Raw genomic sequence first — 12233 nt, forward strand, 5'->3', positions numbered from 1 at the left:
ACGGCTACCTACCTGTATCTGTAACTTGAGTTCTTTTACATGGTTTAGCATTGGCGCTGGGGATCAGCAGGGCTCTTAACAGCTGTGTGGCAGGCAGAAATTCATCCGATTAAGCCCTTTCTAATAATGTTATGGGGAAAAGTTCCACTGACATTTTATTTTTATTATTATTATTATTACTTGTGCTTGGCCGCAGCCTTTTTTTTTTTTTTTGAGGGAAGGGAATCTTCATCCCACTTGGAAAAGAGAACACAAATTTGAGTGTGTGTGCAATTGCGGCAGAGGTGCCCAATCTACATACATTGCTCTGGGACCAGAAACGATCTGGCTTGCACACCCCTAGCCAGCCTGAAAATAGCTGCGCAAAGATCCTACTTTAGATCTGAAACCGGTTCCTTTGCTAGCCTCCTGACCCCTGTTCAGCAATTGTTGCGAACAGACAGTTTGGCGCAGCTCCAATCCTGCGCTCCCCCTTCCCTCTAAAACCACCCAGTGATACAGAAGGCGATGCCTTTTTCCTTCCCCCTCCCAGCCGTTTCATGCTCTGCAACCGTTGTCCCTCTTGCCTCCCCCTTGCGGGGCCCTTCCCCCTTTTCACTGTAGTAATAGTGACATTTGCTGGGAAAGGCTGGAAGCAAGCATCACACAGCTCTGGTCCCTTCTCTTGCCGTGGATCTGTCCAATTCCTGCCTTACCTCTCGCAAATTCAGGCCGCTTCAGACCTGGGCGAGTCAGGAGGGGACCCTCCGCACCATCGTATCATCTCCTTGGCACAATGGTGGGGCAGGAAGAGCTTGGATAAACAAGACCGTCTCTCTCCTGGAAGGAATGGCCAGGGCTTGGCTCTAAGGAAGCACCCCTCTTTCTCTACCGCTGCTGCTGCTGCTGCTGCGCCTTCAAAGGATATTCTACCTGGCACCGTGTCAACAAGATCTCTGGGCGAAAACCCTTCCTCTCTGCTTGTATATGGCAAAGTTTCTCGCGGTGCTTCTGGGCTGCACATTGCCGGGCAAGGGACACTCCCCCATGTTCGAGGTAAGCGCCAGGGGGTTTTGCAGGGTGCAGGTGCAAGCTAAAAAAAAATCTGATGATATCCTTGTTGCATTTGTGCTTCCTTGCTTCTTCAAAATGCCTCCTTTGGCCAGATTTGGGCTCCACAGTCATCACAGCCACCCCCACCCCTTCAAGTGCTAGCTAGCCTGCCTTCTGGGTGGGGTAAAAAAGGAGGGTGGTGGTGGTTGTGGAGGAGATGGACCCACCTGTGGTTCTCCAACGCAAGAGCAGAACTGACTTCCACTTGACACATCAGTGCGTTAGCTGTCAGTTGACTGGAGTTTAATTGTACCCTCTTGACATCCGCAGCACATGCTGGGGATATCTGTAGCTTTTCCCCAAGCAGGGATATTTCCTGCCTGTTTCTCTGGAGGATTGAAATCATCCTCCTGCGGTGGCGGGGGGGGGGGGGGGGAGGCGGGTGGGTGGAGAAAGGAGCCAGGGCACTTGTTAGTCTAGGAAGAGGTTTTCGGTGTAAAGTCTGCATCCTCTGTTGATTCCCCAAAGGAAATTGAACTAGAAAGTGACTTCCAGTAAACTGTCAAATGCATGTGTGTGTGTGTGTGTGTGTGTGTGTGTGTGTGTGTGTGTAGAGGGGAACACAAGGTCTAGAATGTGAATGAAGAAGGTGTATTTCAACTGTGGCGGAGCTGGAAAACGACAGAGGGGGAAAAAGGTTGCAGACTCGTGTGTGCTTTCTAAGTATCAGCGATGCAAGGTGATTCTCGCAAATAAGAAGCTGAGATGACTTTGGCCAACTTTGGCTCAGCTCCTGGGCATTGTATTTAGGAGTTTAAAAGCTGGTTTTTGCATCTTTTGGCGAGGTTCCGTCTTGCTTAGACGGCACGACTTCTAAAGTTGGAATGTGTAGATTTATACGTGTACGCAGGAACACAGGAAGCTGTGTTGCCCTGAGTCGGACCACTGGTCTAGCTTGCTCGGTACTGTCTAAACCAGCCCTTCTCAACCTTGGGTCCCCAGATGCTGTTGAACTACAACTCCCATCACCTCTAGCTAGCAAGGCCAGGGCTCAGGGATGATGGGAGTTGTAGTCCAACAACATCTGGGGACCCACTGATTGGTAGTGTCTTTCCAGGATTTTAGTCAAAGCTCTCTCCAAGCCTTACCTGGAGATGCCAGAACTGATGCTCTGCCACTGAGTTATGGCTCTCCCCCCCAATAATGCTGCATATGGGCAAGGAACCCCCGGGTTCCATAGAATTTTAGAGTTAGAAGGGACCACAATGATCATCTAGTCCAACCCCCTGCAATGCAGGAATCTTTGGCCCAACACGGGGCTCAAACCCACGACCCTGAGATCAAGAGTCTCGTGTGCTACCAACTGAGCTATGTCTGCTCCACCTGGTGTGGCCTTGGGTCTCTCACTGTCTCTCAGGCTAACCTACCTCACTGGGTTGTGGTGAGGCTCAAAAGAGGCCACTACCACTTATGTCTCCCTGCAGAAAGGAGATACACAGATATATAGTAAATCCACCCATAGTATGGGGTTTTGGCTCCATGTTTGGGATCATGCCACCTCCAGCCAGTCCAGCACAGGCAACTTGCAGCCAACAATGACAGGAAGGCAGCGAGCAATAAGCACGATTTATGGCAAAAGTAAAGATTAAGCCCAGTGTATTTTGTGCTGTCCTCAGCTCTTTGTCAGCAGAAATTTGAATACAAAGTGGAGGCAGGGAGGAATATTATAGCATCCCAGTGCTAAGGACGTTTTCTTGGAAGACACACTGGGCTGAGTTCCTGGGACAGAAGCCTTAAGCCACTGATTTTCTAGCTCTCTGCACCGGGGAACCTGGGAATCCACTGCAAGGGATTCTGGGTGATGTTTTAGGGTGTGCTCTCGGCTCATGCAGGCTTCACTGATGGCTCACCTGGGCTGCTCTAAAACACACCTGTGGTGCAGGTAGGCCTTGGTAGGCTCTTGAGTTAATGGCTTTACAGAAAGCACCCCTCTTTTGTTGGCTCTCTGTTTTTGTACGATAAGACCTGCTTCTTCCATACAGCTCCACAGAAACGAAAATATAAGCCCAGAAAGGACCTGATTAAGAAGCACTGACATGTTTATTTTCCTTTTGGAGGAAGGGGTTCCAAAGAGTTGTAAAGCCTTTGTGTTGTTGTTGTTTAGTCATTTAGTTGTGTCCGACTCTTCGTGACCCCCTGGATCAGAGCACGCCAGGCACTCCTGTCTTCCACTGCCTCCCGCAGTTTGGTCAAACTCATGCTGGTAGCTTCAAGAACACTGTCCAACCATCTCATCCTCTGTCGTCCCCTTCTCCTTGTGCCCTCCATCTTTCCCAACATCAGGGTCTTTTCCAGGGAGTCTTCTCTTCTCATGAGGTGGCCAAAGTATTGGAGCCTCAGCTTCAGGATCCGTCCTTCCAGTGAGCACTCAGGGCTGATTTCCTTCAGAATGGAGAGGTTTGATCTTCTTGCAGTCCATGGGACTCTCAAGAGTCTCCTCCAGCACCATAATTCAAAAGCATCAATTCTTCAGCAATCAGCCTTCTTTATGGTCCAGCTTCCATACATCACTACTGGGAAAACCATAGCTTTAACTATACAGACCTTTGTCGGCAAGGTGATGTCTCTGTCTTTGTAATATGTGCTTATTGAAAAATACGCAAGGAGGGGGGTATAAGAAGAAGCAAATTTACTCCTCTCAGCAGACAGCACAGAGCATACATCAGATGCTCAGATGGCAACTTGTACAGTCCCTCCAAAACTCCACCTATTTAGGTCCCCCCCTTCTACCATGGAGGAAGCAATTTGTATTTTAAAAGAAAGAAAAATATACCTCTAGACTTCGGACTCTGATGGGATGATTAGGTCTGTGGCTGGGAGAAATCTACTTGGGGAACTAGTTTTAAAAAACCCAATAAAAACTTTTTTAAAAATTGCAACAGGTGAAGGCTGGGTTTTTGCAGCTGACAAGGATATAATTGCCTCCTTTGCAAATCACTTTTATGAGAAGTTTCAGATGCTCAGCTGTGGGAGAAAGCTGGGCGTGTGTACCATTATCCAGTTAAAGATGCAAGGGACTTGATGGGAGCATGAAACAGTTGTGGTGAAGGAATTATACTAGCTCCCGATTAGTTTCTGAGCACAATTCAAAGCGATGGGCTTTTGCTTATAAAGCCCCTTGGTCCAGAAGACCTTTGGGGATGACTTCCCCCATCAGAACCCTTCTCTTCCCCACCACAATGTGATCATCGAATGACACGCTGCTTTGAACTCAATAATCTGCTATGGTTACATTAATGTCTGCAAGGAGCAGGGCCTTATCTGTGATGGCCTCACAAGCCATGGCAGGAGCTACTGAAGAACAGGACTTCAAGCACTGCAAGCTTTTGCTTCTTCATTCGACACATGTGTAGGAGGACATTTTTTAATTATTGTTATTTCACTTCAAGATGTATTCCGTGCAACGTTTTGGCATCCCGTGCCATGCACACTTCAGATCCACGAGAGCAATTTGCTGCCGCCCAAAATTCCCATCAAAAGGCCCAGGCCCAGCCAACCAGCTCTTGGGGTCGTCTAAAATTAGCTGGCTCCTCTGGCAGCGCCTACATCTGACAGCACAAAAGGCTTCAGCATCATCAAGTTGAGTGTCGGGAAGAATTTGGTACTCGGGGAAGAACAGAGGGTGAATTAGCAAGTGCTTCTAATTCCATTTGATACTTTCTTCGTCTGGAATTGCTTTTGTGTGTTGGATGAAAGAGGCCTTTAGCTTCTCTGCGTGCGTGTTTGATGTTTCAAATGTATCTTTGGATTCAGCAGGCCATGTAGAGTCTGCCCCCCCCCCCCCGCCCAGTGCTGCAAATTTATTTTTTTTAAATATTTTTATTGGTTTCCCCATGTATACATCCTCTAACAATATTTCTCTAACAATTTTCCATATTTTCCCCCTCCTCCCCTGGACTTCTCTCATATTCCCATTTTGTTTTATTTCCATATTACTCACCCTGCGTGTTGTTTCCCAAAATTTCCCCAATACATATAATCTTCCTTTTTGTTATATACAATTGTTTATTCAAACCCTGCCAGTGAGTCCAATTATGTTGTTTCTTCATATATGTTGTAAATGGTTCCCATTCTCTTTTAAAGTCTTTGTTATCCTTTTCATGTATTTTATCTCTTAATTTTGCCAGTTCTGCATATTCCATTAGTTTCCCTTGCCATTGTTCTTTCATTGGTATTTCTTCTGTCTTCCAAGCTTGTGCTAATATAATTCTTGCCGCTGTTGTTGCATACATAAATAATTTCCAATTTTCTTTTTTTTTAATCTTGATCTAAAATTCCTAGGAGGAATGCTTCTGGCTTCTTAACAAAAGTCTTTTTAAACATTTCCCCCCCCCAATTCATTATATATCATTTCCCAGTAATTTCTAACCCTTTTGCATTCCCACCACATATGATAAAATGTACCATCTTTTTCTTTACATTTCCAGCAGGTTTTAGATTCAGTGCTGCAAATTTTGAGATATGTACAGCCTTGTGACTCTGACGTCAGAGAGGAAGACTGAGCTGGGGTGTGTGTGTGTCCATTTTCAAGCACAATACAAAGTGCTGGCTTTAAAAGCTTAGGACCCAGGAATCCTGAATCACATATCCCTTACTTCATTCAACATGTAAAGTAAAGTGGGTGGTAGAAATTCAAGGCACATTTAAAGCACCTCCCAAGAATCTTGAGAACTGTAGTTTGAGGGTGTTGGGAATTATAGCCCTGTGAAAAGTGAAATACAGCTCCCAGGATTTCGAGGGGTGGGAGGGATCAACTGTGTTTTAAATTTATGGTGTCTGTGTAGCTATCGTGAATAGAGATAGGGCATTTTCAGTAGTAGCACCCTTTCATGGAAGTCTGTCCCCAGAAAAGTTTGCCTGACATAATCTGTTTTCACTTTAAAGAGAGAAAAAAGTCGGTGGTTTTATTTTCATTTCCCTACCAGTGATGGCCAAACTTGGCCCTCCAGCTGTTTGGACTACAACTCCCACCATCCCTAGCTAACAGGACCAGTGGTCAGGGATGTTGGGAATTGTAGTCCCAAAACAGCTGGAGGGCCAAGTTTGGCCATGTCTGCCCTAGGCCATTTGATGTGTGTTCATTTATGCAGGACTTGTTAAGTGCCTGCCAAATTTGCCTGTTACGTCTTGTTGTGTTTTTATTTCTTTCCCTCTTTTGTAAGAAGCTCTCTGAGTGGTGGTTGAAGAACTGCCAATAAATGTTTTAATAAAGGGACCCCTGACCATTAGGTCCAGTCATGGCCGACTCTGGGGTTGCGGCGCTCATCTCGCTTTACTGACTGACGGAGCCGGCGTACAGCTTCCAGGTCATGTGGCCAGCATGACTAAGCCGCTTCTGGTGAACCAGAGCAGCGCACGGAAACGCCGTTTACCTTCCCGCCGGAGCGGTACCTATTTATCTACTTGCACTTTGTTTTGTTTTTTTAAGAAATATTTATTAAGATTTTACATAAACAAATATACAAAAACACATAATAAAAGAAACAAAAAAATAAGAATAAACACACAGAAAAATAAGAAAAATTAAAAACAATTCTTTTTCATAACTTAAAACTCATTTGCTTGTTTCTTTGACTTCCTCACACCTCCCCTTCTTGTATTCCCATTTAAATAATCAAATCAGCAAATCCTTACCCTCTTTCATTTATCTTATCTCTATAACTTAACATTTTATAACTCAGTATTTTCATCCATTATCAATTCATTTTTGCATATTCTTATTAACTTTGTTGCTAATACCACTTATTTCCAATCCAACATCATTTTAATTAAGTTTTTACCTATTTATACCCTTTTTCCATATTCTTAAAGCGTTACAGCTGGAAACCACTTAATTTCTATCCAACATCATTCTAACATTCATTAATTTTACAGTATTTCTGTAGATAGTCTTTAAATTTCTTCCAATCCTCTTCCAGCGACTCTTCTCCCTGGTCTCGGATTCTGCCTATCTACTTGCACTTTGACGTGCTTTCAAACTGCTAGGTTGGCAGGAGCAGGGACCGAGCAACGGGAGCTCACCCCGTCGCGGGGATTCAAACCGCCGACCTTCTGATCGGCAAGTCTTAGGGTCTGTGGTTTAACCCACAGTGCCACCTGTGTCCCAATGTTTTAATAAATATAGGCAAATAAATAAACTAACCAGGGATGATGCCTCCAGTTTTGGAGAAAGGGGAAACCTTGGCATGATGTTGCCTAGGAGTTCAACCCGAAACTAAAGCTTGAGTAATGGGTGTTTCATAGGATATTAGAATCATGTAATTATAGTTGGAGTCAGAGGTCGATTTAGGGCAGTGTGACCAGTTCTGCCACACTGGACGCCGAGCCTAGTGGGAGCCACAGGGCTATGCAACTATGACATAGTGAATTGAGCAGAAACGAAGGTGAGAGGCAGGGCGGCGTGCTGAATTTTGGCCTCGCACAGGGTGTTGCTGAAATTGGAAAGACCAAGGACAGCCCTGTTGGAGTCCAGCAACCTTTGGAGAGTCACAGGGTTCCCCATGGCTGCTGTAGATGGAGAAAGTCCTTCAATGGTCACCAGTATTCCCCATATCTCCTGCTGGGAAACCCAACAGGTACACAGAGGGGCTTAGAGAGCCAGTGTGGTGTAGTGGTTAAGAGCGGTAGACTCATAATCTGGTGAACCACATGCTCCTCCACATGCAGCTGCTGGGTTACCTTGGGCTAGTCGCACTTCTCTGCAGTCTCTCAGCCCCACTCACCCCACAGAGTGTTTGTTGTGGGGGAGGAAGGGAAAGGAGATTGTTAGCCGCTTTGAGACTCCTTCGGGTAATGATAAAGCGGGATATCAAATCCAAACTCTTCTTCTTATGAGAGCTTAGGAATGGGAGATATATTCTGTTTTTCAGGGAACTGGAACCCCATCTTCATCTGTTGAATTTGTGCCTTGAACACAGTCCTCAAAGAAACAGGAACCCCACTGAGAAGCAGAAAAGTCTAAGCTCCTGCAGAATAATGGACTCTTTGATGAATCACTTTGGGTTTCTAGGTGTCCTATATATAGAGCTTTCAGCAGTGAATAAAGAGAAGGGACTATTGCTGCATTCATGTAATGGTTTAATTTATTGACAGCCACTCAGATTCCTTCCCCGAACCTCAAGCCGAAGGCCTCTGAGGGAAATGGACTAATTAAAACTATGCATAGCTTTACACGTCGCCCAGTTTGCCGTGAATAAAGTTCAATCTCAATAGCAGGGGCTTTAATAAAGGATTCATTAATCTCACTGTAAATATAGGCAGTCAGTGGAAATAGCTGAGCAGCAATAATCCCACTTGCAGGGGAAATCCATTGCAAAACTATCGTGGATTTCCAGGAGGGAGAAGAAGGGCTGGGGAAAGCTTAATGGCATACAAAATAGTCCCTTGGATTGGATGTAGGGGGAGGGATTGTAGCTCAGCTGCAGCGGACATGCTTTAAGTGTAGAAGGGGCCAGCAAGAAGTTGTTCCAGGAGAGCCTGACTTTGATACAACTGTGCCTGTGTGCCTGTGTGCTGCTGGTATAAATGGGGAAGCAGCATGAGAGCTGGGGGGCATTTAACCATTTGCCTCCCTGCTGTTTTCCCCAATCTAAATTGCCCCACTCAAGCTTCTACTTTGGTCCGCAGGGGAGAAAGTATAGGTCCCCGTGTATCACACCTGTATTTTCCCACCACGGAGCAAAAAAGCAGGGATGCGGGGTGAATTTAAATTGGGAAAGTAGAAACACAGGAAACAGGTTTATACAGTGATACCTTGGGTTACAGATGCTTCAGGTTACAGACTCCGCTAACCCAGAAATAGTACCTCAGGTTAAGAACTTTGCTTCAGGATGAGAACAGAAATTGCGTGGCAGCAGCGGGAGGCCCCATTAGCTAAAGCCGTGCTTCAGGTGAAGAACAGTTTCAGGTTAAGAACTGACCTCCAGAACGAATTGAGTTCTTAACCCGAGGTACCACTGTAAGAAGTCAGAAGAGATCGGCTGCATCAGTCCAGAGGTGTATCTACTCCAGGGAGTTTTTGTTTTCTTTACTGTTATTCCGAGGGAAGAGAAACCATTTACCTAAAGCAATTTGTCCGTTAATGGTTAAGCTTTCATCCCTGGACTTTAGGCTCTGCCAAAATGCAATTTTCACAAGGCATTGCAATTTTCTAAAAAACACACACACAACAACGACCAGCACCTCCCAATTTATTTATTTTTAATATATATATAATTTTTATATAATTTTATACTGTATGTCCCTAGCTCACACTACCTGGAGGATTAAATTTGCAACAACCTCACCTCCACATTTAGGGAAATAAAAATGGGGAATTAAACACGGGTCTCTTGGTGTAAGATGTAGTTTGGCCCGAACGCCCCAGGTCCAGTTCCTGGCACCTCCAATAAATAAGGCCATGTGCATACTGGACATTTAGCACCTGGCTTCTCCCAAAGAATCCTGGGAGCTGTCACTTACCCTGCACAGTACAGTGGTACCTCGGGTTACATATGCTTCAGGTTACATATGCTTCAGGTTACAGACTCCGCCAACCCGGAAATAGTGCTTCAGGTTAAGAACTTTGCTTCAGGATGAGAACAGAAATTGTGCTTCGGCGGCACGGCAGCAGCAGGAGGCCCCATTAGCTAAAGTGGTACTTCAGGTTAAGAACAGTTTCAGGTTAAGAACGGGCCTGTGGAATGAATTAAGTACTTAACCCGAGGTACCACTGTACTATTAATTCCCAGCACCCGTTTCGAACCACAACTCCCAGGATTATTTAGGGGTGGGAAGGTGCCTTCAAGGTGTGGCGTGCATGCAGCCTAGGATCCCATACCTGAGCCTCACATCTTTTGTAACACACCCCAGTTCTCCTGCCCCTTCTCCACTTTTTATTTTAAAGAAATGCTTTCTTTGAGCCAACAGCTGAATTCACCCAAAGATCTGGATATCGTCACATCTAGTTTGATACTGGGTGACCTTGGCAATAGCAGGTTTGCACTGAAAGAGTGGTTCAAGCTGCCCTGCAGAAGCCCCTGACCAATTTCTTATTTTGCGCAGGCTTTTGCATTGAAATCCTGCGCCTTTTTATTTGCAAATTATTCCTGAGCAAGCCTCCCTCATTTAACATTGCCTTTGAAAGAAGGCTTGGTGGGGAGAGAGAGAAAAGAGGGAACTGATCATTGTTTGCTGGTGTTCCTAAGATGAAGCACTGTGAACCCCTGTGGAGACGAAACACTTCTTTCCTCTAGGGGGGGTTTAGATGGCAATATTAATAACAAGCCCTGAGGCTAGATAGATCAGCCTTGGAAAGATCCCTGAAGTGACAGGCAGGAACAGAGAGAGCTTGCCTCTATAGCAGAGCATATGGCTTGCATGTCAAAGTGCAAGTTCAGTCTTTTGCATCCTGCATCAAGAAATCCCGGGTACCAAGGCGGATGAGTGGGGATTCCCATGGCGATGTAGCTTCTTTTGACTCCAGTATCCTATTTAGCTTGTGAAGTCCACATGTTGTTATTTGAGAGAGAAAGGTGAAGTTTCTTTCCTCATTATACTTCTACGCCACTTCTTCTCTTAGGGGTTTTGAGTAGATTGTGTACTTCTCCAAACTAGCAAATTTCTCAGAGTCATCTTTGCTTAGCGTCACATTAGAGTGGTACCTTGGTTCTCAAACGCCTTGGTACTCAGACAACTTGGAACCCGAACACTGCAAGCCCGGAAGTAAGTGTTCTGGTTTGCGAATGTTTTTCGGAAGCTGAACATGCCCTGATTTGAGTGTTACACTTCTATTTTGAGTGCCACGCTTCTGTTTTGAGTGCCACACTTTCGTTTTGAGTGTTACGCTGAGGTCTGTCTGTTTTTGCTATTTATTTTGCATTCTTGTGGCTCTTTTTTTGTGTGACTGTGTGGTGTTAGGATATTTCCGTTCCACCTTAGGAAGGAAGCAGATTGTTGTGTCACAGCCTGTGTATTTCCTGTTCACAGGAAGTTTATGTTTTGTACATTGCTTTCTTTTTCTCTCTGTGCCTGAACACGCAAGCAGGCAGTCATGTTTTTTCTTTGTTCTGAGCAACGCTGAATAAAGTTGTAGATAATGCTCTCCTGAGTGCATCTTTTGTTGTACGAACGCTGCTGATAGAGTGTGCACGAGCTCTGGAATGTGGCAAGCTATTTCTTGAGGCTCGTGTCACTAATTGACTGATAATGCGTTACTACGGGAGATCGATGGATCGCAACGGAGACGGCATGGGGGCATGATGGCCTTTGTCTCCCTGGCAGTATCCCAACATGTGGAACCCAGTTCAGCTACTGATTGATTGATTGTGCGACTGCAATACACTGTTTATTGCTTTCATTTTATGGATCAGTGGTCTCGTTAGATAGTAAAATTCGTGTTCAATTGCTGTTTTAGGGGTTGTTTTTAAAAGTCTGGAACGGATTAATCCATTTTGCATTACTTTCTATGGGAAAGCGTGCCTTGGTTTTGGAACGCTTTGGTTTTGGAACGGACTTCCGGAACGGATTAAGCTTGAGAACCAAGGAACCACTGTATTCCTTTAGTACAGAGGTGGGGGAGGTTGTTGGATTACAACTCCCATCACCCTTGGCCATGATGGCTGGGGCTAGTGGGAGTCCAGCAACATCGGGAGGGCCAAAGTTCCCCAGCCCCACTCTAGTATCATTAATAAGTGGGATCTGCAACAGAACCTCACCGCTGGAAGTGCTTGTGTGGAGGGAGTCAGCCATCCCCCCATAACTTCTTCCAGGACCTGCTTTGAGTTTGCATCCAGGCGCGGGATGAGGAATGTGTGGCCTTCTATATGCTGTTGAACTCTCATCAGCCCCACCCAGTATGGTCAGTGATGGCCTTCATAGGATCCAACTCCTAGGGGCCGAGGGGTCTTTGCCCCCTCCCCAATAAAATATTTGAGAGGGCGCCTCCCAAAAAAGTTGCCATTCAAATGGCATGCATGTACCGTGTCATGTAGTTGATTATGTGGGGTGGGGCTTACCTGCCCCCTCCATATTTTGTTCGAGTTGGTGCCCCTGTTGGTCTTTGTGGTCCATCAACAGGTTCCTCATCCCTGATCTAGGCTTTCCTGCTTGGAGAGGGTGTCTCTCCTACATTTGAAAACAGCAGAAGCAATACAGAGATGAGG

At 45.6% G+C, this 12233-nt stretch overlaps 1 protein-coding gene across 1 annotated transcript in view; it reads left to right on the plus strand.

The window, feature by feature from the left end:
• The first annotated feature begins 833 nt into the window (after positions 1-833).
• Positions 834-12233, plus strand: part of RASGEF1B (RasGEF domain family member 1B) — a 253126-nt gene continuing 241726 nt past the window's right edge. Inside the window, exon 1 of the mRNA XM_083571443.1 lies at positions 834-1035. Coding sequence (XP_083427569.1) covers positions 967-1035 — 69 coding nt within the window. The 5' untranslated portion in view covers positions 834-966. The remainder of the gene's footprint in view (positions 1036-12233) is intronic.

The sequence above is a fragment of the Podarcis filfolensis genome (assembly GCF_964270895.1).
Source record: "Podarcis filfolensis genome assembly, chromosome: 9".
Lineage (NCBI taxonomy): Eukaryota > Metazoa > Chordata > Lepidosauria > Squamata > Lacertidae > Podarcis > Podarcis filfolensis.